Source organism: Tupaia chinensis, unplaced genomic scaffold (assembly GCF_000334495.1).
Source record: "Tupaia chinensis unplaced genomic scaffold, TupChi_1.0 Scaffold000429_1, whole genome shotgun sequence".
Classification (NCBI taxonomy): Eukaryota; Metazoa; Chordata; class Mammalia; order Scandentia; family Tupaiidae; genus Tupaia; species Tupaia belangeri.
In genome coordinates, this window is record NW_006159934.1 from 1,215,595 (window position 1) to 1,242,835 (window position 27,241).

Below are 27,241 nucleotides of genomic sequence, written 5' to 3' on the forward strand. Positions count from 1 at the left end.
GGACAACAGGGTAACGCGCGCCGCCGCCCGCCCAGCCAGCGCCTCGGCCCCCTTTGCCCGTCGACACCCCCTTTGGCTTCTCTGTTTTATTATTTATTCTGCCTTTGACTACTGTCATCATTGTTATTTTCTTTTGCTCCCTTTTCTAGGAGGGAGGTGAAGATTGAGAAACGTGCTTATGTTCCATGCCAAGTGCTGCTTATTTGGGGGAGGAGTGGGGTCTGTTCCCTGTGACTTTGATCCCCAGCTCTGGCCTCATTAGCTGAGAAGGTCCTGTGAGACAGTCTCACCTTCCGCCTCTCCCAGGCATTGCCACGACAAGACCTGCCACATTCAGAAAGCAGGGAGAGTTCTACCCTTCATGTGGGTAGGCACGGGGCACCCTTACCTCCTGTCTCCCTAGCTGCAGGACAGGAGCTGTAGACTCAGCTTTCTCTAGCCCAAGGGTTCTTAATGGTGGCAGGAGGGGCCAGACTGGAAGACCTGGGACTGGGGAAGTGTTGAGACTTTTGGGGCAGGAGGCATTCTCAGGAGTTCAGCCCCAGAGTTTGGGGGTGAGTCAGGAGCCATAGGCCAGCTTTGCTTGTGGTGAGGTCCCCAAGTCCCTGGGCACGGTTCTGAGTCCCCGTGCTCCAATCCAGCTGGCCCCTCCATGTCCACCACGCATGCTTTGGGCCACCACCTGGTACAGGATAACCAGCTGGCCAGCCGAGCGACAGCCCACATCAGTTCTGGTGAGAGAGTTGAACAGGCAGTGAGCTCTGCTTGAGAAAGACACCCTATAAATAGCATGTGGGTATGGAGGGGGCGTGGTCAGTTTCTACATACACATCGACCTCAGTGCACAAAGGGGTCCGTGTTGGCGGGCAGGTGTCTGGAGACACTCAAGGGTCTGTTTGCACACACTGGCTGGACCACACGTACTTGTGGAGCACACGTATGTGAGAAGTCTGTATGCAGAAACTGACCAAGTTGCTGTTGACAGTGGAGCCTTCCAAGGGAGGCATCTTGCTCTAGGGTTCAGCCTGATGTAAAAAACAAACAGGTTTGTTGACTAAACAACACCTGCAAAACCAGAAGTTTTTAAGCTTGCAAAAGATTTAGAACTCACAAATACACTGTTTCCAAATCTATGCCCATTGTCGTGCTCAAGGTGGGTTTTGGGAGGATGGAGCCCTGATTTCAGGGGTCTCATTGGAAGATGGCTCTGGAAGCAGTCGTTACATTCTTTTTAAAAATGTTTCAGAGATTTTTGCTATAGGGCGTGTGCACTCACCAGATAGACAGAAAGCAAGAAATCACCCCCAGGAGAGATGGCCGTACCGCAATCCCTTCTCCATTCTCTTGGGATCTTGGGCATGCACGCGCATGCACCCAGCATGAATTTCAAGTTGCCAGGTCTGGGGCCCAAACCACGGTTGACTACATGGGAGTCCAGTGACGTAACTGTGACCCCATCTGCTGGTCCCACAGTCGTTATATTCAGCTTTAGGCTTTAAATTGGAGCATGTCGCAGATGCTCGGGGAATCAACTCATTCCAGCTAGCTCACCAGATAGACAGAAAGCAAGAAATCACCCCCAGGAGAGATGGCCGTACCGCAATCCCTTCTCCATTCTCTTGGGATCTTGGGCATGCACGCGCATGCACCCAGCATGAATTTCAAGTTGCCAGGTCTGGGGCCCAAACCACGGTTGACTACATGGGAGTCCAGTGACGTAACTGTGACCCCATCTGCTGGTCCCACAGTCGTTATATTCAGCTTTAGGCTTTAAATTGGAGCATGTCGCAGATGCTCGGGGAATCAACTCATTCCAGCTAGGGAATTTTCTAGAACAGGATCATGCAGAGTTCCCTGTGCAGCCTCTGCTCTTGAAGATAACATTAAGTTAGAGCTGTAACCTCAAACAGGTGGTTTCTCTTAACCACTAGTTTGTCCCAAGCACCTAGAGCAGTGGGGCCACTGAGCTCCGTGAGTCACTGAGTACAAGCCAGGGGAGCCTGGGGACAGAAGCTCTGAATACAGCCCGCGCCAGGTGGGAGTGGGCTTCCTTCCCTCCCCACAACCTACTCCACTGGGGCTGGTGCCCTCGAGTGGTGAGGACCCCACCCCTCCCCAACAGTGCATCCCCATCATGCTCAGCCAGCCCACTGACCCGTGTCCCTCTCTCCTGGTAGCTGACCACGGTGGCCGAGAAGTCGCGGGTGCTCCAGCTGGAAGAGGAGCTGACCCTTCGGCGCGGCGAGATCGAGGAGCTGCAGCAGTGCTTGCTGCACTCGGGCCCACCGCCCCCAGACCACCCCGAGGCTGCCGAGACTCTGCGGCTACGGGAGCGGCTGCTGTCCGCCAGCAAGGAGCACCAGCGGGAGAGCGGGCTGCTGCGGGATAAGTACGAGAAGGCTCTGAAGGCGTACCAGGCCGAGGTGGAGAAGCTGCGGGCGGCCAACGAGAAATACGCACAGGAGGTGGCCGACCTCAAGGACAAGGTCCAGCAAGCCACCAGCGAGAACATGGGGCTCATGGACAACTGGAAGTCCAAGCTGGACTCGCTGGCCTCGGACCACCAGAAGTCTCTGGAAGACCTCAAGGCCACCCTGAACTCAGGCCCGGGCGCCCAGCAGAAGGAGATCGGAGAGCTAAAGGCCGTGATGGAGGGCATCAAGATGGAGCACCAGCTGGAGCTGGGCAACCTGAGGGCCAAGCACGACCTGGAGACGGCTGTGCACGTGAAGGAGAAGGAGGGCCTGCGGCAGAAGCTGCAGGAGGCCCAGGAGGAGCTGGCCGAGCTGCGGCAGCACCGGGGGGGCCCGGGCCGCGCGGGGGGCCCGGGCCCAGCCAGCACCGGCTGGAGCTGCAGGAGGCCCAGGACCAGTGCCGTGACGCCGAGCTGCGCGTGCACGAGCTGGAGAAGCTGGACGTGGAGTACCGGGGCCAGGCGCAGGCCATCGAGTTCCTCAAGGAACAGATCTCGCTGGCCGAGAAGAAGATGCTGGACTACGAGCTGCTGCAGCGGGCTGAAGCCCAGAGCAAGCAGGAGGCTGAGAGGCTGCGGGAGAAGCTCCTGGTTGCTGAAAACAGACTCCAGGCCGTCGAGTCCCTGTGCTCGTCCCAGCACAGCCATGTAGGCGGCTGCCCCTCCTGTGGGCTGGGGCAGGGCCTAGATGGGGCCGGGCAGGCCTGAGGGCCCAGCTGCGGAGGGGACCCTGGTGTTCACTGGCCTGTGTTTCCAGGCTGGGAAATATTCTCTTTGCCCCTAGGAGCATATCTGGGGGCAGCTGGGGGGCACTTGGCTAAGGAGGAGCCCATCGTCCCTCTCACAAGGGCAGGTGACCACAGCAGTCCAAGGTGGTCTGAGCTGACCTGGCTGGGCCCCACAGAGCTGGTGTGGAGAGGTGCACAGCTCAAGGCAGAGGGCAGCTCTCCCCCAGCCCCGCAGTCCCTGGTTCACCCAGACGTGTCCCGTTGTGCAGGCTTGTGGTCCCTCCCAAGACGTCCCTCCGTGCCAATCCCTGGGACCTCAGGCACTGCCCCCTTGTCCTCGCCCATCCCTGGGTGCTCCCATCCCTAGCTCAGCGCTGCCCTGGGGGACAGGGCGGCCTCCTTCCTGCCAGGCCTGATGAGACTCTACAAGTCTCAGGGGGATGGCCACTTCCCTGGGTACAGGGGTCCCTGAGTGGGGTCTTGGAAGGTAAGGGGGGTGGCCCTTGAGAGGACGCTGCCACTGAAAACAGGTCTGTTCCACATCGCACGTGCTTCGGACACCTAGCCACTCTTCGTTCAGCTGAGTCCCCCTCAGCCCCTGAGGCGGCAGCGCCCAGGTAGCGTGGGCTGTGTCGGCTCCAGCGGGGCCAGGAGGGGCGTTTGAGTGGCTCTGGGCGCCAGATCTGTGCGCCCTCCACTGCTCCGTTTCACTTTCACCCCCTCGAGGTCAGTGCTGGCTCCAGGTCATAGGTGAGAAACCAAGAGTCTGGGCTGGGGTCAACATCCCAGGTCCCACGCCTGATGGTGGCAGAGGAACCCAACCCACTGCCTGCGGGGCCAGTGGGGTGCTCAGGGTTACAAAAAGCAGCACCCCACACAAAAGAGGGCTGGCTGCATGCCTCGCCCTTGCACAGAGTGCCTGGGTGTCCCTGACCTCGTTCACTCATATTCATTCAAGTCAGAATTTGCATTTGGGCAATGAGTCTGGGCTCCTCTGTCCCCCACGTGCAGAGTAAGTCCAGGAACGACTGGATTTTTGGTCTCATGTAGTAGGTACGGGAAGTTACCGATTTTATTTTTAACATTTCTTTATTATGCGCCTTCTCTGCAGTGTGTGCGAAGATTAAGGGGACTTGATCACAATTGCGAGTCAGTGGGGCTCGGGACGCATGAGCAGAAGTAGGAGGGGCAGGAGGAGGGAGGTGACTGCTGGTCCAGCCATGTGCTCCCCAGTCTGCAGTGTTAGACTCGCACACTGCAGGCTCAGGACAGCAAGGTCAGGCAGGACGCTGGGAACTTCCGCCAGGAAGCAGGGGGAGTGTGATGTCATCTTTTGATTTTTCTCATGGTGATGTTTGCCGATTGTTTTTCTTTTAAATAAGTCTTGTCTTTGGCTTCTGGGCTTATTGTTAAAAAACAAGTGTTAGAAAAGAACTGGGACTTCTTGGAGTTGCCCAGGAGTTGGCCACGGTGTGCCGGTGTGCTGTGTACGTGTTGCCCCATGGCAGTCGGTACTTGTTTGATGGATGGGGAACCGAGGCTGGGAGTCTCCGAGGTGACGGGAACAGGTTCCCAGGCCACATCTCCCTGTGCACCCAGGGAAGGAGACATCTGTTTAGTACAGTAAAAGATTTCAACAAAGGAGGGGTGGGTGGTGTCCTGGAGATGAGGGGCTGGGAGCAGAGGGGATCCTCTGTTGTCAGGGAGGTCAGTCGAGGACGTCTGCACTCACTCCCTGCCAGGCGAGTCCCTGAGTCTGTTGCTCAGGCCCCCTTCCTAGGAGTGAGCTATGCAAACTGCAGGAGCTTTTGCTGGGCTGCCTGGGGCTAGGGCAGGCGAGTGTCCCCCTTACAGGGCTGCTTCTTTCAGATGATCGAGTCGAACGACATTTCTGAGGAGAAGATCAGGATGAAGGAGACGCTGGAGGGTGAGTGGCCGCTGGGCCCGATGGGTCCCTGGGCACTGGGGAGAGTCTTGCTGGTTCTGCCTTTGAGCTGAGCCACGTTGTTTTCCATCATCTGTCATCTGGGGAGAGTCGCCTAGGGTGCAGTGAGCCGATTGCTCCTCTGAGTAAGGAGGGCAGATTTATGGGGAGCCAGGCACGAGGGTCTTCAGAAAGGCGCAGCATGAAGAAACCAGGCATGGTTTTCAAAATTTTTGCACCAAAATAAACTTGGACTTTAACTCTATTTTTCCATAAACATTGGAGCCCCTTTTTTCTTTTTTTTTTTTTTTTTAAGAGAGATTTTGCTATAGGGCGCGTGCACTCACCAGTGAGACAGAGAGAGACAGAGAGACAGAAAATGAGAAATCACCCCTTAGGGGGATGGCCACGCCACAGTCCCGTTACCTCCATTCTCCTCTCGGGATTTTTGGCATGCACGCACACGTGCTCAGCATGAATTTCAAGCCACTGGGTCCGGAACTCCACAGGTTGGCCATGTCGGAGTCCAGTGATGTAGCCATTATGCCATCTGCTGGTTCCTGAAGTCCCTTCTTCAGTGTAAATTTTCTTTCTAAAAGTAAATACAGTAGCACGGAGCCAGCTAGTAGTGCAGCAGTAACACGGTCATACCTGCATGGGTTCGCATCCCAGGACCTCTGTGGGCATGCCGGCTGCGTGCGCTGAAGCTGATGTGGACTGCAACTCTCTCTCTGTCACAGAGGGAACAGATGAAGGAACTTGTGAGGGAGGGACCACATTCACGTAACTTCTATTATCGTATAATGGTTCTCTTGTGTTATTAGTGTTAATATCTTACTGTGCCCAATTTATAAATGAAAGCTTATCATAGATAACTGCGTATGCAGAAAAACAGTCTAAACTTGAGGTAGTTCGAAAGGCATAAAGGAAGAGTCCCCGGAGTCCCCTCCCTGAAGGCACAGGTTGGACATTTCACGCCCCCTTCGAGGGCATTGGAGGCCCGCTCAGGCCAGTGGCTGGCACACACTGTACCAGCCCCCCGTGCCTCTGGGCCGTCCTCTTCTCCCTTGTTTCCGGTCCCCGGAGACCTTCTCCCTCCCGTGCGGATTAGCCCATCGCCATCCCGCACTTAGCGTTTCTCGCTAATGGCCGTTGGCTGTGTGTCTCGGAGTCCACGCACGTGAGAAAGGAGCACCCTCCACGGGGTCTGGCCATGCCGCCTCCCCTTCTCCAGTCCTCCCGCCCGTCAGCCCGTGGGCACTCAGCCCGTGACTGGCATGTTTCAGGCTGAGCAGAGGAGGGATCTGAACCATGGTCGCCAGGTGGGATCTGGCTTCTCTAGAGCAGGGCATCACTGCTGTGCCACAGAGTCAGCCTATCCCGTTCCACAATAACTGCGGTCTTGTCTGTCCCGTTCTTGGTTGGTGTCACTTTATGTGCATAAATTAACTTGCAGGAAGTAACGTGTCCCCAAGCACTTCCCACTGCTGTCATCTCTGTGACCGGCATGAGTCGTCCGGTACGGAACGCACATGAGACGGGCACCATAGTGCCCACTTTCCGCTTGAGGACACTGAGGCTGTGAGGAGTTGCCCAAGGCCATAGAGCGTCAGATCCTGTCCGTCAGAGATAGAGTGAGCTGGCGCGAGGAACAGTTAGACCTCGAGGACCCAGTGTGACCGTTTAGGGGTCCTGTGTGAGGGCCACATCCATGCCCATTTGCCCTGGAGCCTTGATGGCTTCTCACCTCTCCCTTCTCCCCCAGGCCTGCAGGACAAGCTGAACAAGAGGGACAAGGAGGTGACAGCCTTGACGTCCCAGACCGAGATGCTCAGGGCGCAAGTAAGTGGTAAGTCTCCCTCCCGCCGGGCAGCCGCAGGGGCTCTCCTGGGCACGCAGGTACAGCACGCCGAGCAAGCATGGCATGGGGTGGCACCTGGACGGACGAGGGCAATGTAGCCCGGGCTCGCCTAGTGAAGCACACACACTCTGTAATGTGATAGGGCTCCTGGGCGCCGCTCTGCCCGGGGCCAGCTCTGGGTCCTGTGCCCTGGAGGTCTATCCCAGCTCTCTCTCTCTATTCCTGGGGCTTTTGTAGTCTCCCACAGGCCCCTTTGATACAGTGCATCTGCCCCAGCTCCCAGAAGTACCAGGGTTGACTTCCGGGTAGGGAGAGGCAAGGACTCCGGCCACGGCCGAGAGCAAGACAAAAGAGGAACCTGGAGGAGCAGTGGAGGGTCTGGAACTTGGGGTTTGGTGGCAAACTGGCCCTGCTTCTTGTCTGCCAGAATGCCAGTGGTGGTGTCTCTGAGATGGCCCCCTCCTGGGAAACGGTCCCCACCCCATCACACTTGGCTCCTCCGGGGCCAAGGCGAAGGTGTCGCTTTCCCTTGTCCAGACAGCAGTGTCCACACACGCCCTCTTGGGCAGGGTAGCCTGCTCCCCACACCCCGGGGTCTGGGCTGCTGTGAGTACCTGTTCTCCAGGCCCCTCGTCGCCTGCCTCTTAAGGGCCCAGAGACCCACACAGCGGGGATGTGTCGCCATCGTCCCCCTGGGAGAACCAGTGCCCTGCCCAGGCTGTGGCCGTCGGTGGAATGAATCCCCACATGTCTCCAACCCTGTCCCTCCTCTCCGCAGCGCTGGAGAGCAAGTGCAGGTCGGGAGAGAAGAAGGTGGACGCCCTCCTGAAGGAGAAGGGGCGGCTGGAGGCAGAGCTGGAGGCCGTGTCCCGGAAGACCCACGACGCCTCTGGCCAGCTGGTCCTCCTCAGCCAGGAGCTGCTCCAGAAGGAGCGGTGAGTCAGCAGCGCCTGACCCGCCCCCCGCCTGTCCTCCCTCTGAGCCTCCCTCATTCCACCTTCCACAGTGGGGGCTTGGACCCCAGAGACAGGTGGCCAGATCACCAGTGAGTGCCGTCATCCGCCCTGCTAAGCCCAGAGGAGGCCTCAGAATCCTTCTCAGCACGGCGCTCCAAACAGCTTGTAGGAAAGATGGGTGCTTCCTGAACTTTTGGTCTCCGGGATCCCTTTAAACTCTTAAAATTTATCAAGGAGCTCTAGAGAGCTTTTGTGTATTTATTCTATATTTACCAAGTTAGGAAATAAAAACAACTTTTAATCTATTTATTAGTCTGTTTAAAAATAATAAGCCAATTGCATGTAGCATAAATATCATGCCTTTGAAAAAAAGCAACTGTTTTTCGAAACAAAAAATATTTAATGAGAAGAGTGGCATTGTATTCCAGGTTTTTGCAAATTCCTTGAATGTTGGGCTTAACTGAAGGCAGCTGGGTTCTCATGTCTTCTTCTGCATTCTGTCTTTGCGGTGTGTTATTTTGGTTGCTGATATTATGAAAATCTGACCGTACATAGATATGTAGTTGGAAAAGAAAGGAATATTTCAATACCCTTTTCAGATAAATATTAGTATGTTATGTAGCTCCAGGAAAAATCCATTGTACACTCAAGAAAAATCACAATAAGAATAGTTATATTATTATGATGAAAATAATTTTGGCCCATGGGGGCTCCCTAGGCCACACATTGAAAACCACTTGGCTAGATTCAGTCTGTAGATATGGTCTGTGTGATCCATAGAGGCTTAAAAAAAAGAGACCAGCATTTAAAGATCAGAAGAGCAGACCAGCCCTTTTGTACAGTAGTAAGGTGCTGTGCAGCAGAAGCCAAATCCCATTGGCCAACTGAGGTTCGAGTCCTGGCCTCAGCGACTACTATACTGTGTGCACACTTAACCTAGAATCCTGACAGGATGGAAGGAAGGATGGAGGAAAAAAGGATTGCAGTGTGGCCTGGCCCCCCTTGGTGGGTGCTTTCTCTCTCTCTGTCCCTCTCTCTTTCTCTCCCACCCTTTGGTGTTAAAAAATACATTTGAAGACCAGCAAATGGTGTAGCAGTTATGTCGCTGGACTCCCACATGGCTGACTGTGGTTCAAGTCCTGGACCCAGCGGCTTAAAAATCATACATATGTGCTCAAGATCCTGGGAGAAGAATGGAGGAAAAGGGATTGCAATGTGGCCATCCTCCCTGGGTGGTGGTTTCTTTTCCTTTCCCTTTCTTTATTTTTAAAGAATTATTTTATTTAACTTTATATATTTATTTTAATTTGACCAGAGAGGGACAGAGAGAGAGAGGGAAAGTAAGAAGTCAAACCACCAGGTCTGAGACGTGAACCATGGTTGACCATGTGGAGTCCAGCATCCTTAACCACCATGCCACCTGCCAGCTCTCTCTTTCACTTTCTCTGTCTCTCTTTCCAGCAAGTACATGCACCCTAAAGCAAAATACTTTTTTAAAAAAAATTAGAAGATACCACATAAAATTCAGACTTCTCCAGATTCCCTTCATAAATGTGAAGATCTGGGCCTGCCCTGTAGCCTAGCAGTTAAGGGAGCTGGATTCCATGTCACTAACTGTAGTTTGAATCCCAGCTCCAGAAGCTTGGAACACATACCAGGCACATGTGTGTGCGTGCCCCAAATCCTGACAGGATGGAGAAACAGAGAAGGGATCGTAGCATGACCACAGCCCACTGAGGGGTGCTGTGTTTCTGTGTCTCTCTGGTGAGCACATGCCCTCAGGCATTTTGAAAAAAGCAGAAGGCAGATTTTACAACACTGGGCCAACTTCCAGCATGGTAGCCCCTTCTGATGGTCAGGACCCTCCATCCCTTCATTATTTTCCTTTCATCTGCTTATAGGCGTGACTGTGGTTTGCCAGCCCTGTAGGCATTTGCATTTTTTTAGAGAGGTTTTTGCTGTAGGGCGCGTGCGCTTGCCAGTCAGACAGAGACAGACAGACAGACAGAAAGTGAGAAATCATCCCCCGGGGGGATTGGCCACGCCGCAATCCCTTCTCCATTCTCCTCTCAGGATCTTGGGCACACACGCACATGCGCCCGGCGTGAGTTTTAAGCCACCGGGTCTGGGATGTGAACTGTGGTCGACTACATGGGAGTCTAGCAACATAGCCATTACGCTAACTACTGGTCCCTAGGCATTTGCATTTCAACCCCTGAGCTAAAGGACTCTCTTGGAAGCTGGAGCATGTTGTCTAGGGAATGCTGTCTCCTCTGCTCCCTCTTCTGTACCTCTGATAGACAAATTGGGAGTTTCTAGGCTAGAAACCCCAGCACCTCTCTAGGAAATGGGGCCCTGCCCAGGAATTCAGCAGTTGCAGCGGGGCAGCTTGGGAATATTCCAGAACTCTCTGCCCTCCATGGATGCATCCAAGCTTTCTCCAGCGTGCCCACACCAGCCAGGCCCTTCTCTGGGGCTTCAGTCCTAAATGGCGGATACTGTATTCTCAGTGCTCAGCCTAGTCTCACCTTCTCCGAGGAATCCCCCTGGCCACAGGGGTGTCCCCTGCCTCTGAGTGGCGGTAGGATTCACCAGAGCTTCTGGTTTTAAGTTGTCTTTGGATGTCCCCCTCATCTTCAGCATCGTTTCCTCTTTCTTAGAGCCTGGCTGCAGCCCTGTCTCCCCGCTGGGGGAGGCTCGTTGTCTTCCGTCTCTCATCACTCATGCTGCTGCTTTCGGTCTTCTCTAAATCCATTCCATTCTTCAAAGCTTAGCTCACATTTCACTTCTTCCTTGCAGTCTTTCTGGATTGATGTAGGCCTCAACAGACTCCATGCCCCGTGATGCTTAGGATGGGAGTGGGGAGATTAGCTAGGAAGGCTTTTGCTAAAACAGATTAAACTAGTAGCGATTTCCTTTCCTCTCATAATAAGATTACCTGTTCCTGGTAGGCAGCTGTGGCTGGCATTGGTTCAGAGTATCAGTGCACACCCCTGTGGTTCCCCTTCCTCCTTCCTCATGGTTGCAAGGTGGCTGCTGGAGCTCCAGTCATCACATGTAGTATGAAAGAAGAGGAAAGGAAAAGGGGTAGTGCCAACAGCTTTCACTTTGTTGTCAACTCCCCGTGTTCACGTAGCAAGGGAGTTTTCCCCTCCTCTGCAGTAAATGCATTAGAAGGGTGTGTGTGCTCCATCCTGTGCTGTGGTAGGCATAGCTAATCGATCACTACATTATTCTCTGCAGTGCCTGTGTGAGGTCTCAGAATCATTCTTACCACAACACCCCAGGCAGCTACTGCTGGTTGAGTAAGAGATGACACTGGAAATAAAAATGATTTGACATCAGGCATTTAAGATGCCTTGTCACATGAGATCTCTTAGGTGAATGTTTTGTTTTTCTAAAAAACATTTAAGGAGGGGCTGGCAGGTGGCGTAGTAGTTAAGGGTGCTGGACTCCCACATGGCTGACGACAGTTTGAGTCCTAGACCTGGCAGCTTGCTTTCTCACTTTCTCTCTCTCTCACTCTTGCTCTGTCCCTCTCTGGTCTAATTTAAAAAATAAATAAATAAATGAATAAATAAAAGTTAAATTAAATAATTCTCTAAAAAATATATATTTTAGGGGCCAGCAGGTGGCGTGGTGGCTCAGGTGCTAGACTCCCACACCGGTGACCACGGTTCGAGTCCTGAACATGGCAGCTCGCTTTCTCACTCTCCCTCTCTTCCTCTCTCTCTGCTCAAGTTGAATAATAACAACAACAAATAAAATGAAGAATTCTTTTAAAAATAAATAAACATTTTAATGAAATATATTCTCTATTTTAAGAACTTCTGAAACATTCTCAGAAACACCAAGGCCTGTTGACTACCGTATGCCCAAATCCCAGCCCCTCCTGGTGGTGGCACAGAAGCTTTGTGTAATAGTCGGTGTCCCCGTGGGCGGTCACCCTCCGTTCTCGGTGACTTTGGGGAGCCAGAGGGGCTGGACTGATGAGCTGTCCTCTCCCCCCACTCTCCTGCCAGGAGCCTCAACGAGCTGCGGGTGCTGCTGCTGGAAGCCAACCGCCACTCCCCGGGGCCCGAGAGGGACCTGAGCCGGGAGGTGCACAAGGCCGAGTGGCGGATCAAGGAGCAGAAACTGAAGGACGATATCCGGGGCCTGCGGGAAAAGCTGACCGGGCTGGTACGTGGGGGAGGGGTGCCCCGCAATCAGACCCTGGAAGCTGGTGACCTCCTGGAGTCACCCCAAGGACAGCCAAGTCAGAGCAGATTTAAAATCCCCTGGGACCACAGGCAGGTGGGCCACGTGGCAGCCCCTCTCGCAGGCTGGCTGGCTGCGTGAGGCCGTGCGAAGGAGAACTCCCTGACAATCTGACCTGCCCAGAGGTGGGCTGGGCCACAGCAGGCAGGGAGCTCCCCAGGCAGGGAAGTAATGAGCCAGACGGGAGCGGCTCCTTGCTCAGCGTCCTGCAGCGGAGTCGCGCCGCCTCGGGAAGGAGACTAGAACCTGGAGGTTTCCTCCAGCCCTGGGAGACAGGATGCCGGGGTTCTTCTCCACTCAGGCTTTGAGCTGAGTCCCCAGAAGTGAGGGTGGGGGTAGCAGTGATGCTGGCAGCTCAGGGTGGAACCATCCCCTGCCACCCCACTGTGGTCAGTAAGGGCCATCCCTAGGCCCCTCCCTTCCTGGGTATGGGTGGGGAGGCTCCAGGAAGATGGGGCTCCAGTCGAGGGAGCTATTCCAAAGCCCCTCCCCACCCTCCTGCCTGGCCTCCGGGCTCAGCCACACTGGGTAAGAGGTGGAAGGAGAACCAGGGCCCTCCCATTGCTGGGAGCAGGCTCTTGGCCGCCCTTGGAGTTAGGACATAGGAGGGTCACTGCCACATTTACCAACAGGAGACGGGTCATGGGCTCTGCTGCCCTCAAATCTGGGCACATCTGGCCAGCCAGGGTTTGGCCCCAGCATCTTCTGTGGTCCCATGGCCCAGTGGGCTGGGAGTGACTTAGGAGAAGACAGGGCCCCAGGCTGGGGAAGACGGGGTGTTGCTTCCCTCCAGATTTCCCAGAGCCACATGGGAGGTGGGCAGTGCTGAACGGAGGCCGCAGGGCTGACAAGGCAGCCTCTCCGCCTCTCCCTGCACTGTGGTGGAGAACTGGGAAGAGCATGGGTGGACGGAGACCACATGTGGGAGGAGGGCTCAGGTTGGGGAGGAAGTTTGCTTGGAGTCTGAGGGGGTGGAAGGCCGGCAGTGCCTGAAAGATGGGGTCCGTGAGGACGCTGGCAGCCCGTGGCAGGTATGCGTCTGGCATCACGATGGTAGCGAGTGGCCCTAAAAAGGTTGGGAGGGGGACCAGCAGATGGCGTAAAGGCTATGTCTCTGGACTCCCATGTAGCCGTCCACGGTTTGAGTCCTGGACCTGGTGGCTTAAACTCACGCCGGGCGCGTGTGCGTGCATGCCCAAGATCCTGAGAGGAGGAGAAAGAGAAGGGATTGTGGCGGGGCCATCCCCCCTGGGGGGGGGATTTCTCGCTTTCTGTCTCTATGTCTCTCTCTGTCTCTCTCTGTCTTTTTGGCGAGTACACGTGCCCTATAGCAAAAACCTTGCAAAAAAAGAAAGAAAAAGGTTGGGAAGACACAACGGGAAGGGTCCTGTGACAGTGTGAGGGTGTGTGTGGGGGAAGGTATCCTAGACTTCCAGAAATGAGAATGTGGAGCATCTGACAGCCCCAGGGTTCAGAGCAGGGACCCTTGGGAGGGAGGGAGGCCTGAGGGACATCAGGTGATGCCCAGGCTGAGCACCTGGAGACGGAGCGAGGCCAAAGTACATTCTGCCTAGGGGTGAGCCCCCCGCATACACACGATGTGCCCGCAAAGGCAGGTGTCTACACTGGCTCACGTTCTTGCATCTCCCAGGACAAGGAGAAGGCGCTGTCGGACCAGAGGCGCTACTCCCTCATCGACCCGTCCTCGGCGCCTGAGCTCCTGCGGCTGCAGCACCAGCTCATGAGCACAGAGGATGCGCTGAGAGACGCACTGGACCAGACTCAGCAGGTGGAGAAGCTCATGGAGGCCATGAGGAGCTGCTCCGACAAGGCCCAGGTGAGCCCCTTGCCTGGCCAGGAGGGGACCCCAGGTGGGATAGCCAGGAGCCAGCGCTGAGGTGGGAGGCGGCCTTGCCCTCCAGGAGTCCAAGGCCTAGGGGTGCATGGCTCTACCCGGAGGAGCTCAGACCAAAGGGAAGATGAACCTTGCTTCAAGAGGACTGCTCTCGGGTTCTGGGAGTCCCACACTGAAGGGGTTGGGTTGGGAGATCAGGGTGTACCTGTCGGGAAGCCCCTGCCCTCTAGTGGGCGAACTAGGAACTGCCACCTGATGCACCTTGCTTAGCTTTTCCTGTGCTCCCTACAGACCATCAGCAATTCAGGCTCCACAAACGGCATCCACCAGCAAGACAAAGCCCACAAACCAGAGGTAAGGGGCGCCTGGCCTCCAGACAGACCTCCCTGGAGAGCTGAAAGTGCACATGGACAAGGCTACATTGCGAGAGAAGCTTCAGTCAGGTTGTTCACAGAGGGGGCTCATGCGTCAAACTTGATTCCTTATTCAGCCTGCTGTGTGAGCCTTGGTTCCTCCCCTCTGTAAAACATTTCCTTATCATAACTGACTTTGGGGAAACTTCCAGAAAAAAAAAAAAAGGTGTATAAAGAAGAAAATACTAGGGCCAATCGGTAGCATGGTAGTTAAGGCAGCTGAATCCCATGGACAACTGACAACTTGAAAAATATGCAAGTGTGCACGCATGCATGCACCCAGCATCCCAAAAGGAGGGAGAGGCAGAGACGGGATTGCGGCCTGATCACACTCGGTGGGGAGTGCTTTCTCTCTCTTTCTCTCTCTCTCTCTCTCCAATGAGTGCATCACCTTCTGGCAAATTAAAAAAATACCAGTAGCTGTTCTACCTAGAAGTAGCCAAGATTAATTTTTAAGGGCTACCCTTCCTGCCCTTCCCTAAGTGCGTGCGCAGGAGCCTGTGTGCATACCTGCCTACTGTGCAGCCTCATCTGAGAGCTCCACATATGTAGATACACCCACTCTCTGAAGTGTATTAGTAATTCTCAAATCAGTACTCTTACACTGGGGCCAACAAGTGGCAGAATGGTTAAGGCACTGGACTCCCACATGGCCGACCATGGTTCGAGTCCCAGCCGGGTGGCTTGAAAATCACACTGGGTGCATGTGCGTGCGTGTGTGCGTGTGTGCGTGCTCAACATCCCTAGAGGAGAAAGGATTCTGGTGTGGCGATCCCCCAGGAGTTGATATCTCACTTTCTCGCTGTTTCTCTCTTTCTCTCTCTCTCGCTTTCTCTGACAAACACATGCACCTTATGGCAAAAACCTTAAAAAAAAAAATACCCTTGTGCTTTTGTAGTCATTCACAGACATACGCAAAGAGGTGAAAAATTGCACCTGTGCAGCGTGTGTGTCCCTGCCTAAGGCTGCGGGCTGCCTTCTTATTTTGTCTTGCACTGCAAACAGATAGCCTTGTCATGGTTCATGTGGTGTCATATTTTCATGTTTTTGTGCTTTTTAGTGATTTCACTCTTTCAAATGACCCCCAGAGGGCCAGGTGGTGGCACAGTGGAAACAGCCAAGCACATGCGGGAAAGGGCCTGGGTTTGCATCTGGGGACCTCCCTGAGCACCCTGGCCACACGTGCACACGATCTGGCTGTGAAAGACTGCGTTGGTGCCTGTCTCTCTGTCTCTGCCTCTCTTTCTCATGGAAGAAACAAACTTGTAAAATAAAGTGGCCCCTCAGTGCAGCGTGGACGAGTTGTCTAGTGTTTCTAACGCAGGAGAGCTCTGATGTGGCTCAGGAGAAAGTACTCGTGTTAGATACGCTCGGTTCAGGCATGACCTGAGTCTGCTGGCCATGTGTTTGATGTTAATGGATCAATACTAGATATTAAATAAGGTATCCTCAAACCGACATGCGTTTTCACAAATAGTTATGATACTGAGGCCAGCAGGTGGCATGGTGGTTAAGGCACTGGGCTCCCACTTGGTCTACAGTGGCTTAAATCCTGGACCCAGCAGCTTGAAAATCTTGCTGGTTGTTGGGACCAGCAATTAGCATAATGGCTATGTCGCTGGATTCCCACGTAGTTGGCCACAGTTAGCGTCCCAGACCCGGTGGCTTAAAACTCACGCTGGGTGTGTGTGCGTGCATGCCCAAGATCCTGAGAGGAGAATGGAGGAAAAGGGATTGCGGCATGGCCATCCCCCCTGGGGGGTGATTTCTCACTCTCCCTCACCCCATGTCTCTCAGGTGAGTGCATGCATCCTATGGCAAAAAAAACTAAAAAATAAGATTATGTTACTGGTCAGTTGATCAGTGTGGGCAGAAGCTTGTAGGAACTTACCTGTATATCGACTACGAGCGGCGGTCCAGCATTCTCGAATTCGGTGTTCTAGGTGATTGTACGGAGCCCAGCGCTGTAGATAACAAAATCCAACCCCCAACAGGGCCTGGGCTTGCTTCAATCCTTTTTCCTCCAATTCTCCATCCTGACATGTATGTGCATGCCCAGCATGTTTTTCAAGCCACCAGGGACAGGACTCAAACCCTGGTTATCACGTGAGAACTGGCTTCCTCTGTACAGTGCTTTACCACCACACCATGGCGCTGGATGGCACACACCTAATATTTTATTTTACTTTTTAAGAATGATTTATTGGGAACCAGCAGTTAGCGTAATGGCTATGTTGCTGGACTCCCACGTAGTCGACCGCGGTTTGTGTCCCGGACCCGGTGGCTTAAAACTCACGCCAGGCGCGTGTGCATGTGTGCCCAAGATCCCGAGAGGAGAATGGAGGAGAAGGGATTGCGGCGTGACCATCCCCCCTGGGGGGTGATTTCTCACTTTCTGTCTCTATGTCTCTCTCTCTCTGTCTGGCGAGCGCACGTGCCCTACAGTGAAAATTTCTCCCAAAGAAAAAAAAAAAGAATTATTTATTTAATTGTATTATTATTACTTTTCATTTGCTATAGGGCACATAATGCTCACCAGAGAGAGACAGAGAAAGTGAGAAAGTAATTCACCAGGTCTGGGACTCAGATCGTGGTCGGCCATGTGGAAGTCCAGTACCTCAACCACCACACCAAATATTTTAAATACGTGCATTTTCTCTCTTAAGCTAGCTCTGTAAATTCTACCTTTTATAAGCTCGTGTGTATCAGATTGATTTTCTAGAACTTCATGGGCCTGAGGGGCTCCTGGGATTCCCATGCTGGTCATGTCTTTCTTGATCGTGTCATTTCCGAGGGTGCACAGGGGGCCCCAGCCCACCCTGTCCTCCAGCTGACTGCTGGCATTCACCTTCTGCCCAGCACCAGCCTGATGAGGTGGGAAGAATCCAGTGACTGGCCTGTCACCACCTCTGACCCTAGCTTGTCATGTGACCTTGGACAGGACCCTGCCTCCACCTCATGGTTCCAGCTCTGACAGTGGGGCCTCAGACCAGGGAGCTCACTACAACTGCCAAGGGCCAGGCCAGTGGCGGCCCCAGGAGGTAGGGGCCTGGACAGCCTGAGAAAGGGCAGAGGCCCTGGCTGGGGCCCCCGGCAGCTGAAGTCTCTGCCTCTTGTGGCTTTGTCCTCCCAGCGCCGCTGTGAGGCACCCGGGGTCCGCCCAGTTACACATGTGACAGGGAGGCACAGGGTCTCCTGTTTGCGTGCCCTGTGATCCGGGCTCCCTGCAGACTTGGATTCTCTTCTTTTTAATTTAATTTATTTATTATTGATTTTTAGTTTTGCTATAGGGTGCGTGCACTCACCAGAGACTGAAAGTGAGAAATCATCCCCCAGGGGAGATGGCCACCTGCAATCCCTTCTCCTCCTCTCTCCTCTCGGGATTTTGGGCACGCACTCACACCTGCCATGAGATTTGAGCCACTGGGTCTCGAACCACCGAGTTGGCCATGTGGGATCCAAGTGCCTTAACCTCCATACCACCTGCTGGCCCGCTTGGGGGCTCGTTGTAAAGCCCATCTGCACTTGCCCCTTCCTTTCAGTTTATCATCTCCCACTCGTGCCCCAGTCACACAGTGAGGCGTCCCCTGTGCGGGCCTGCCCGACACGCTCTCCTTCCCCGCCACCCACCTGTCCCTCGAGGCTCCTGCACACACTTGCTGATCAAGCCCTTGCTCTCTCTAGGACAAGCACTGACCCTGAGCAACACCGTGGAGCGGCCCAGTCCATTCCAGAACCCCGCCGGGCTGCCCGGCGGCACCCCCCTCCAGGCGGGGGCCAGGACTGTCACTTTGGAGACCAGACAGTGTTTGTAACAATAACGTCCTCACCGCCGCGGACAATCCCCCACCCTGAACCCTCTGCCGGCCCAGGAGGCTTCGTCCGTCACGGCCTTCCACAGACAGCGGTACAGCCGGGCCTGGCCCCCGGACCTGCAGCCTGGACGCCGGCAGCTTCCAGAGTTTGCTTGGGAGGCAGAAGTGATCTGACCAGGCCCTTTCCCAGAATAAGCTGCCCATGGACCATCTCGGCACCCGGGCAGCTCCTCACCCTCCTTTCTCCTCTCCCCCCAGCGGGGCCACAGGGGAGCCCAGCTTCTCCTTGCAGGTACCAAGGAGGGAAGTCCCGTCTTCAGGAGCCAGGTGGGGCGCCTTCCCATGACCACTTCCAGGTCAAAGCAGTCCCGAGCTTCTCGTCCCCACGCACCGAGCCTCCTTCAGACAGTCATACGGTCCCCTCAGCCTGTCTGCCCAGCGAGGCCCTGGGTCCAAGGGGTTGGTGGGCCAGGGTCCTGCCCCCACCAAGATCAACATGCTCACACACACCCCAGCCTATGGCCTGAGGTGTTCACCAAGGCCGAGAGCTACAGTATTAGGGATGTTTGGAAGCCCCCTCCTCACTCCCACCGCAGCCTTGGGCACGCCCTGGCTTGGAGCTGGGGACGGGGCTGCAGGGGAGCCGAGCAAGGGCTCCAGGTGTGTGTTGGCTAGTCAGAGATACAGTGTCTCCTAGGCTGGCTAGCTGGTCCAGAACCAGGCCTCCCACCTGCAGGTTCCCCATGCTGGCCCTGACGTGCACGCCCTGTTGACACACAGAGGGACCGTGTGCACACATGGTCAAGTGGATGGGGCGTGCTTGGGTTCCAGGGCTGAGCCCAGGCCTGCAGGGCCGTGCTGCAGACACTGCAAACGTTCCAGCAGCTAGATGTGCACACACACACCCAGCTACGTGCAGGCGTTCAGGGATGTGTGTGTCTCGCACACTCATCGGAACACACACACACCTACAGCCCCTCAGTTCTGCCAGGTGCCTGCACAGAGCTCTCCGAGCCCTGTCTTCCTTTCTCCTCTGCTGAGTTAACCTCAGCCACGTTTGGTGGGAGAGGCCAGTTTGGTGTTGGCCAGCAGCCCTCTCTCCTGGGCTGGAGGGAATGAGGCCACCTGCCATGGTGGACTTCAGCAGCAGCTCAGGGGCCCAGCCCCACCCTCAGCTCACAGCTTGGGAGGGTTTTCGTGCAGGACCTCCCCTGCAGGGGCATGAGAGGAGAGGCCTGGTCTTCCCAAGTGCACAGGACAGGTGATTAGTTCAGAGAAACAGCCCCAGTGACCTCTGTGAGCACTGCCAGGCACCACTAGGTGGCGCTCCTGTTCTCGCCTAAATGCAGCTGTTCCCCGGGTGCAAGTTAGTCCTGGCCGCCCCTGCCGCTCCCCGGTGGCTTTCGGTAGCACTCGCATGTGGTTTTATTAACAGCAGTCTAGAAGCGCTGCTTTAGTGGCCTAACCCAGAGCCAAATACCACTCTTCCCAGCAAGACCAGGCAGCTCCGCCCGCCCACAGCAGGCAGTTACCTACTAACAGCCAAAGGCCCACAGCTGGGCAGCAGGGTGGGGCCGTGGTGGCAGGTGTCCCAGCAGCGATTTCCCTGTGGGCACCTGCCTTCGTGGGCCTCTCAGCCTGCCCCGTGTGGCCACCCAGGTGTGTCTCCGCCATGCCTCCCCCTAGCCCACCCCGTCCCCTCTCCCCAGTGGAATTGTTGAAGTGTGGCAAGTCCGTGCTCGGGACAATAAAGCTTGTGACTGAGGTCTAGGACCTCTGTGTCGTCTGCTGCTGTCTGTGGGCCCCTGGGGTCAGCAGGTGCCAGGCCTTGGTGTGTCCACACCACACCCCCATCCTCTAAATGGTCCATACTGCCCTCCAGGCTTTCCAGTGCCTCCCAGCACACTGCATGGCCTCCCTGAGTGTTCTTGCTCCTGAGGCTCTGAGCCCCCCAAGGACCAGGGCTCTGTGCATGTCACCACCCTCAAAAAGGGCCCTCATCCTCATTCAGGTTCCCCTCCCGTCCTGCTCCTCCACACCAGCCCTGGGCAGACAACGGCTCAGGATGCTCTGAGACATCTGGTCTCAAACCCCACGTACCCTCAGGGCTCCGCAGAGGCCTGGAGACAAGGGAAAGTCCAGGTATGGGAGGAGCACAAGGGTGGCCTCCTGTGACCAGGGCTGAGGGTGCCTGGGGCGCATGCTGCAATCCCTTCTCCATTCTCCTCTCAGTGTCTTGGGCATGCATGCACAGGCGCCCACTGTGACTTGTAAGCCACTGGGTCCGGGAGTTGAGCCACGGTCCACTACACGGGAGTCCAGCGACATAACCATTATACCATCTGCTGGTCTCAGATGACTCCAGTTTTTAGAAGACAGTAAAGGAGGTGGAGAAAGAAAGTCTCGCACATCAGTGGTGGAAGGGGTACAGCCACTTTGGAAAACAGTTTGGAGGTTTCTCAGAACGTGAGCCATGGTGATCACGTGACTCGGCACTTTGATTCCCAGGCCTGTACCGGGAAGCATGAAAATTTCCAGAAAGGGACCTGCTGTTGGCGTGGTGGTTAAGGCGCTGGACTTTCCCACATGGCTGACCACAGTTCGAGTCCCAGACTTGGCCACTTGCCTTCTCACTTTCTCTGGTCAGACTCAAAAATAATGATAACAAATAATAAATCTCTTTTTAAAGAGGAATGAAAGAATAAAATGAATAATTCTTTTTAAAAATGTCCAGAAAACCTGTACACCGTGTTCATAGCAAGGATTCGTGATAGCCGAGAAGAAACAGCACAAGTGCCCGCCAGGTGAATGAGTGGAAGCAGGGGGACGGTCATATAATGCACATGGTGTGGGCGCAAAGAGGGGTGAAGCCTGACACCTGTGACAAGGCCAATAAACCTGCCAAGCATCATGCTCAGTGAAAGCCAGACAAGCCCAGGCGCAGAGGCGTGCCTGCTAAGACTGCTCTGCAAGGCCGGCCCACAGGGGAGGCCCAGGTTCAATCCCCAGTCTAGCCATTCCCCAGGGGTGGGTCACACCTGTCACTTGGCAACTCAGGAGGCAGAGTCAGGTTTGTGACAGCCAGACCCTGTCTAAAAAAGAAAAGAATACCCAGAACAGAAAAGTCCACAGGGACAGAACCAGATTGCTGGGGGCCAGGGAAGGGGAGGCCCGCCTACCGAGACCTGATTGTCGTAACAACTGGAATGTGGGAAAGCCACCAAGAGCCTGTTCAGGTGATTGATTTTATATTACGTGAACTTCCCCTTGTTAAGTTACTTTCTTTATAAAAAAAAATTATTTAAGGACCAGCAGTTGGCGTAATGGCTATGTCGCTGAACTCCCATGTAGTCAACCATGGTTCAAGTCCTGGACCCAATGGCTTAAACTCAGGCTGGGCGCGTGTGCATGTGTGCCCGAGATCCCGAGAGGAGAATGAAGGAGAAGGGATTGCAGTGTGGCCATCCCCCCTGGGGGGTGATTTTTCGCTTTTTGTCTGTCTCTCTCTGTCTTTCTGGGGAGTGCATGTGCCCTATAGCAAAAACCTCTCCTAGAAAAAAAAGAATTATTTAATTTTATTAATTACTATTTTTATTATTCAGTTTGACCAGAGAGACAGAGAGAGAAGGAGGGGGAGTGAGGGAGCAACTGCCAGGTCCAGGACTCGAATCATTATCAGCCATGTGGGAGTCCAGCACCCCAACCACTATGCCACTTGCCAGCCCCAATAAGTTACTTTTTTTTTTTTTTTTTTTTTTGAGAAGAAGGGAATTTTTTTTTTACCTAACCAGATTACAGGGAGACAGTCAGGGAATTTATTCTGTAACCAGATTACAGGGAGACAGTCAGAAAGCACACATGTGCTTAGTATTTATAGATACAAGATGCAAGCACTTGCCAATCATTCCTCACCACAATCAATCAAAGTCAATTACTTTCCTTTGAGCAATTATCCTGATTCCTGTTTTCCTTCAAACACCCATTCTTGATTTCTCACCTGACATTCCTCAAGTAGACCTCCCCATGACTCAGCATTTGGATAGATTGTTCTCCTCAGAGGCCTTTATTAATTTCAAAATGGCTGCAGTCCTACTAAACCTCAAGCGGACTTGCTTCAATCCTGTCAGATTCAATCGTGATTTCTATCAGGTCGCATTTTATGATTATAAAGCTAAATGGCCTCTCCACAATCACTTGTGGCTTTATAGGACAACTGGCTCATGAACTGTAATATATTCAGAACACAGTACAAGCATCCTTTGAATATAAGGTACCTAAATATTAGTAAGTCAGCAGTCAACAGTTTCCCTATACCTTTAAGTATATCTTTGTGCCTGAAAGAATGTGTTATCTATTTCCATTGGTAGAGTGAAGCAGAATGGTGGTCCTAGGTTTGGGATAGATGCCACTTGTACTTGAAAGTACACTCCCTTTTGCAAATAGCAAGTAAAACAATGAATGGTAGGTGTTGGGATGCATCCTCTCAGAACAACGAAGCACTTAGGAAGTTAGTGGCAGGTAAAACCAGAGGATTGCTGTTGCTCAATCCAGGCTATGGCTTCAGATGACACATCCAGCACTCTCAAGTGGGCTGAAGATGCTTTATATCGGGAAATTTTGACTAAGGCATTACTTTCCCAAGTTACTCATTGGCTGAACATCAATGTCATTATTAACAGGAGCCAGCAGGCTTCTGCTTAGAAAGGTACCATAGAGGTTTATTATATGCCTGATGGCCCATGAGCTGAGCAATTCTTTCCTCCATCCTGGGTGGGCAAGGCCTTACTTAGGTGTGATGTTCCCATGGCTCGATTACTGCTGAGTTCAAGGCTGAAGACGAAGGTAGCAACACGTCATATGGTCCTTTCCATTTCTCTTAAAACTGCTGAGCTGGACCTGATCCCCAAGATGAAATAGGTACTGCTGGACGTCTAAAATGCTTGAGACCTTTCTGTTGCTGGCCTGAGGGGCTCTGGCACAAATGCTGAGTTCATTACAGGTACACAAATAACAGCCTCTGAAGACTTCCTATTTCCATCTTGCATCCGGTTATTTTCCTCCAAAACTAAGCCAATATACTCCCAAATCCATTCTTACTCCAGCTGGAACTGGTAGCAGATCTCACCAGCGAGTTCCCAGAAAGTCCCTGGAACTAAGCTGGTTCCAGGAGCACAGAGTTTCCAGTGGTATTCCTACTGATGGTTCCATCAGAGTCGCCGATTTGTATCTGGCAAACTAAGTCTGCTTCTCTTTGCAGTCAATGAAACAAAAGGCAGAGGCTGGAGGAGTTTATTCTTAGCAGGATAAGGCTCTCTATTCATACCTCACGACTCCGCTCCACCCTCCTGCTCTGTACACGCAAGCGCACAGAGCAATAAGCTACTTTCTTTAAAAGAGAATTCTGGGCCAGCTAGTGGCGTGATGAAGGAGGCTGGATCCCACACGGCTGACTGCATGGTCCTTATTTCAGACCCAGGGGCTTGAACATGCCAGGTGTGTGTGTTTGCATACCCCAAATCCCGAGGGGAGGGTGGAGAAGAAATTGCGGCATGGCCATCCCCCTGGGGGCAGTGACTGGACTTTCCCTCTCTCCTCTCTCTCCCTGTCTCTGTCTCTCCAGTGAGCATACATGCCCTATAGCAAAATTATAAAAAGGAAAAACATGAAGCGGATTAAATGTGGAACTAGGGAACAGGTAGAGGTGACCCAGGGCCACAGGCTCTGCTGGCTTTGAGCCCCGAGTCTCCCAGCCTGGGACTCCATGTTATGCTGCCGTCCCACTTCAGTGAACCACGGTGTCTGGGCCACTCACGGGCAGTGGCCACGGTGACAGATTCTAGCATCACGCACGAGGCTCTGGGCCCACCTGCCCGGCTCCAGGCCTGGCGTGCTCTCCCCAGCAGAACCACCGCTGTGAGGAGGCTGAGGGGCGAACGATGAGCTTGAGAGCACAGTTCTCCGGCACCGTCACTCAGCTTCACCGTTATTGTAACATCCGAGACTGAGGACAATGATGAAACTGTCGAGATCCTGCTCAAGTTTCCATACAGTGAAAGATACCCAGACGAAGCCTCTTACATGAAAGATTCTCCCAGGTGAACCTAAAAGACAGGGACGGCTCAGACGTCTCACAATTACGAGCGTGATGGGCAGAACCCCCGGGGGCGGCGAACCATCGACCCTCACCCTCACCGTGGTGTCAGCCGACCAGAAGGGAGCGAGATGAGACACGAGGCCAGAGGATGCAGGAGGCGAGCGTGGTGATTTCATGGCACGCCCGACAATGGAGAATTTCCTAGGTTGGAAGGTCAAGTCTGATGCAAGAGCCTGGAAGAGAAGTGAGTGGAAGGAAAGCGGTAAGCAGGGAAATGCAGACGGAGCGGCCTGGTCTGCGGCCATGTGCCACGCAGCACAGTCCCGGCATCTGCTGTCCGGTTCTCGGGGGTGCTGAGAGCAGCACGGATGCCTGGAACTGGAAGAGGAAGACAATGGTGCAGACAGTTCTGCTGACCCAGAGCGCGACATGGAAGCTAATGGACACTCCCCATCTGCAGGGAGGCTGCGGCTACCCCCCGAGACTTTTTAAAAGAATTATAATAACTTCGGACCAGCAGTTAGCGTAATGGCTATGTCGCTGGACTCTTATGTAGTCAACCGCAGTTCGAGTCCGGGACCTGGTGGCTTAAAACTCACGCCGGGCACATGTGCGTGTGTGCCCAAGATCCCGAGAGGAGAATGGAGGAGAAGGGATTGCGGTGTGGCCATCCCCCTGGGGGGTGATTTCTCGCTTTCTGTCTCTCTGTCTGTCTCTGTCTGTCTGGCGAGCGCACGCGCCCTATAGCAAAAAAACTCTCCAAAAAAAAAAGAATTATTTTAACTTTATTTATTTTTATTTTTATTTTCATTTGACCAGAGAGGGACAGAGTGAAAGAGAGAAAAGTGAGAAAGCAAAATGCCAGGTCTGGGACTCGAACTGCACTTGGCCATGTGGGAGTCCAGCGCCCTTAACCACCACTCTGCCTGCCGACCTGAGACTTGATTTTCTGCTTTTTGTCTAAGAAAAAATAATTTTCAGGAGGATATTCTGATAACTTTCATCATTGAGCTGAATAAACTCATCTTAAAATTTTAAATTGAGAGGCAACATTTCATATTAGCGTGGTAGCTGAGGCAGTGGATTCTCACATGGCTGAGGGTGGTTTGAGTCCCGGACCTGGCAGCTTCAAAATCATGCTGGGTTCATGTGTGTGTGTGCCCAAAGTCCTGAGAGGACACTGGAGGAGAGGGGATAGCAGTGTGACCATCCCCCTGGGGGGTGATTTCCCACTATCCCTCTCTGTCTGTCTCTGGTGAGCTCACTTGCCCTATGGCAAAAACCTTAAGTTTTTTTGTTTTTTTTTTTTTTTTTCAATTTGAGGATTGGCCCTGTAGTGCAGCAGTTAAGCGCTCTGCACAGGGAGCCAGATCCCATGTGACTGACCTTGGTTCGAATCCTGGCCCTGGTGGCTTGAAAAACATGCTAGGTACATGTGCATGCCTAAAATCCTGATAGGATGGAGAAATGGAAGAGAAGGGATTGCAGAGCAACCGTGGCCCACTAGGGGGTGCATTCTCTCTCTTTGTCTCTCTTACTCTTTCTCTGTGGAGCACATGCACCCTCTAGCAATATATATATATAGATAAGGAATTATTTTATTTAACTTTATTTATTTATTTACTTTAATTGACCAGAGAGCATCTCAGCATCTACTGCTTGGGGTCTAGGCGTCTCAGCGCCGCAGTAGCTCTGTCAGATTCATCCCTTTCTTGTGTGTAGCAACAGCCCAGTGGTATCCTGTTTCGTGAATATACCACAATTTATTTACCCATCTTCTTCTTTTTCATTTTTTTAATTTTGCCGGAGGGTACGTGCACTTGCCAGAGAGAGAGGGTAAGTGAAAAAGCACTCCCCGTAGGGGATGGTCACGCTGCAATCCCTTCTCCTCCATTTCTCCCTCCTTTCGGCATTTGGGGCATGCACACATGCCCAGCAGGTTTCTCGAGCCCCCAGGCCTGGGAACCAAGACATGCAGTCGCCCACGGGGGGTGTCCAGCTGCCTTAACCCCAGGCTGTGGGCTGGCCCAACGCCTCTTTTTTTTTTTTTTAAGTTTATTGATATATTTCTTCTGTGGAGGAGAGAGACAGGCAGAGAGGCGCCCCCGGCAGGGTCCCCGTCTCCCTGGGTCACGGGCATGCGCACACATATCCGGCAGGCACGGGGCGGCCCCAGGACTTTCCCGTGTGGGTCCAGCTGGGTTACCACCGCGCCACCGCCTGGCCCCCACTCTCCTCCTGATGCGCGTTTGGATGGAGAAATACTGTATTATGTACACAAAGACATCGACATAGATGAAAGTTCTTAATACAGGTTGAGTATCCTTCTTGGAAGATTCCAAACTCCGAAACTTTCTTAGCACCAGCATGATGCCAACTGGAAAATCTGGCTTCAGTTTCTTTCTTTTTTCCACTTTGATGTCTGATGATTCAATATTCACAAACTTTGTCTTATGCCCCAAATTATTAAAAATCATGTATATGGGGGACCAGCAGATGGCATAATGGTTATGTCGCTGGGCTCTCATGTAGTCGACCGCAGTTTGATTCTGGACATGGCTGCTTGAAACCCACGCCAGGCACGTGTGTGCGCATGCCCAAGATCCCGAGAGGAGAACAGAGGAGAAGGGACTGCGGCGTGGCCATCCCCACAGGGGGTGATTTCTTGCTTTCTGTCTCTCTCTGACAAGCACGCATACCCTATAGCAAGAAAATCTCTCTATAAATAAATAAATTTAAAAATAAAAATCATGTATATGGGGCCAGCAGATGGCATAGTAGTTATGTCACTGGACTCCCACATGGTCCACTGTGGTTGGAGTCCTAGACTTGGTGGTTTGAAACTCATACCGGGCACCTGTG

The 27,241-nt window shown here is 53.5% G+C and overlaps 1 protein-coding gene across 1 annotated transcript in view; it reads left to right on the top strand.

Annotated features, from left to right (window-relative positions):
* Window positions 1–20,058, top strand: part of CLIP2 (CAP-Gly domain containing linker protein 2) — a 63,288-nt gene extending 43,230 nt beyond the window's left edge. The window contains 9 exon segments of the mRNA XM_006154989.3: window positions 2,178–2,825; window positions 2,828–3,121; window positions 5,071–5,128; window positions 6,891–6,974; window positions 7,765–7,921; window positions 11,965–12,124; window positions 13,854–14,039; window positions 14,349–14,411; window positions 18,155–20,058. Of these exon segments, the coding sequence (XP_006155051.2) occupies window positions 2,178–2,825; window positions 2,828–3,121; window positions 5,071–5,128; window positions 6,891–6,974; window positions 7,765–7,921; window positions 11,965–12,124; window positions 13,854–14,039; window positions 14,349–14,411; window positions 18,155–18,166 (1,662 nt within the window). The 3' untranslated portion in view covers window positions 18,167–20,058.
* The last annotated feature ends 7,183 nt before the right edge of the window (window positions 20,059–27,241 follow it).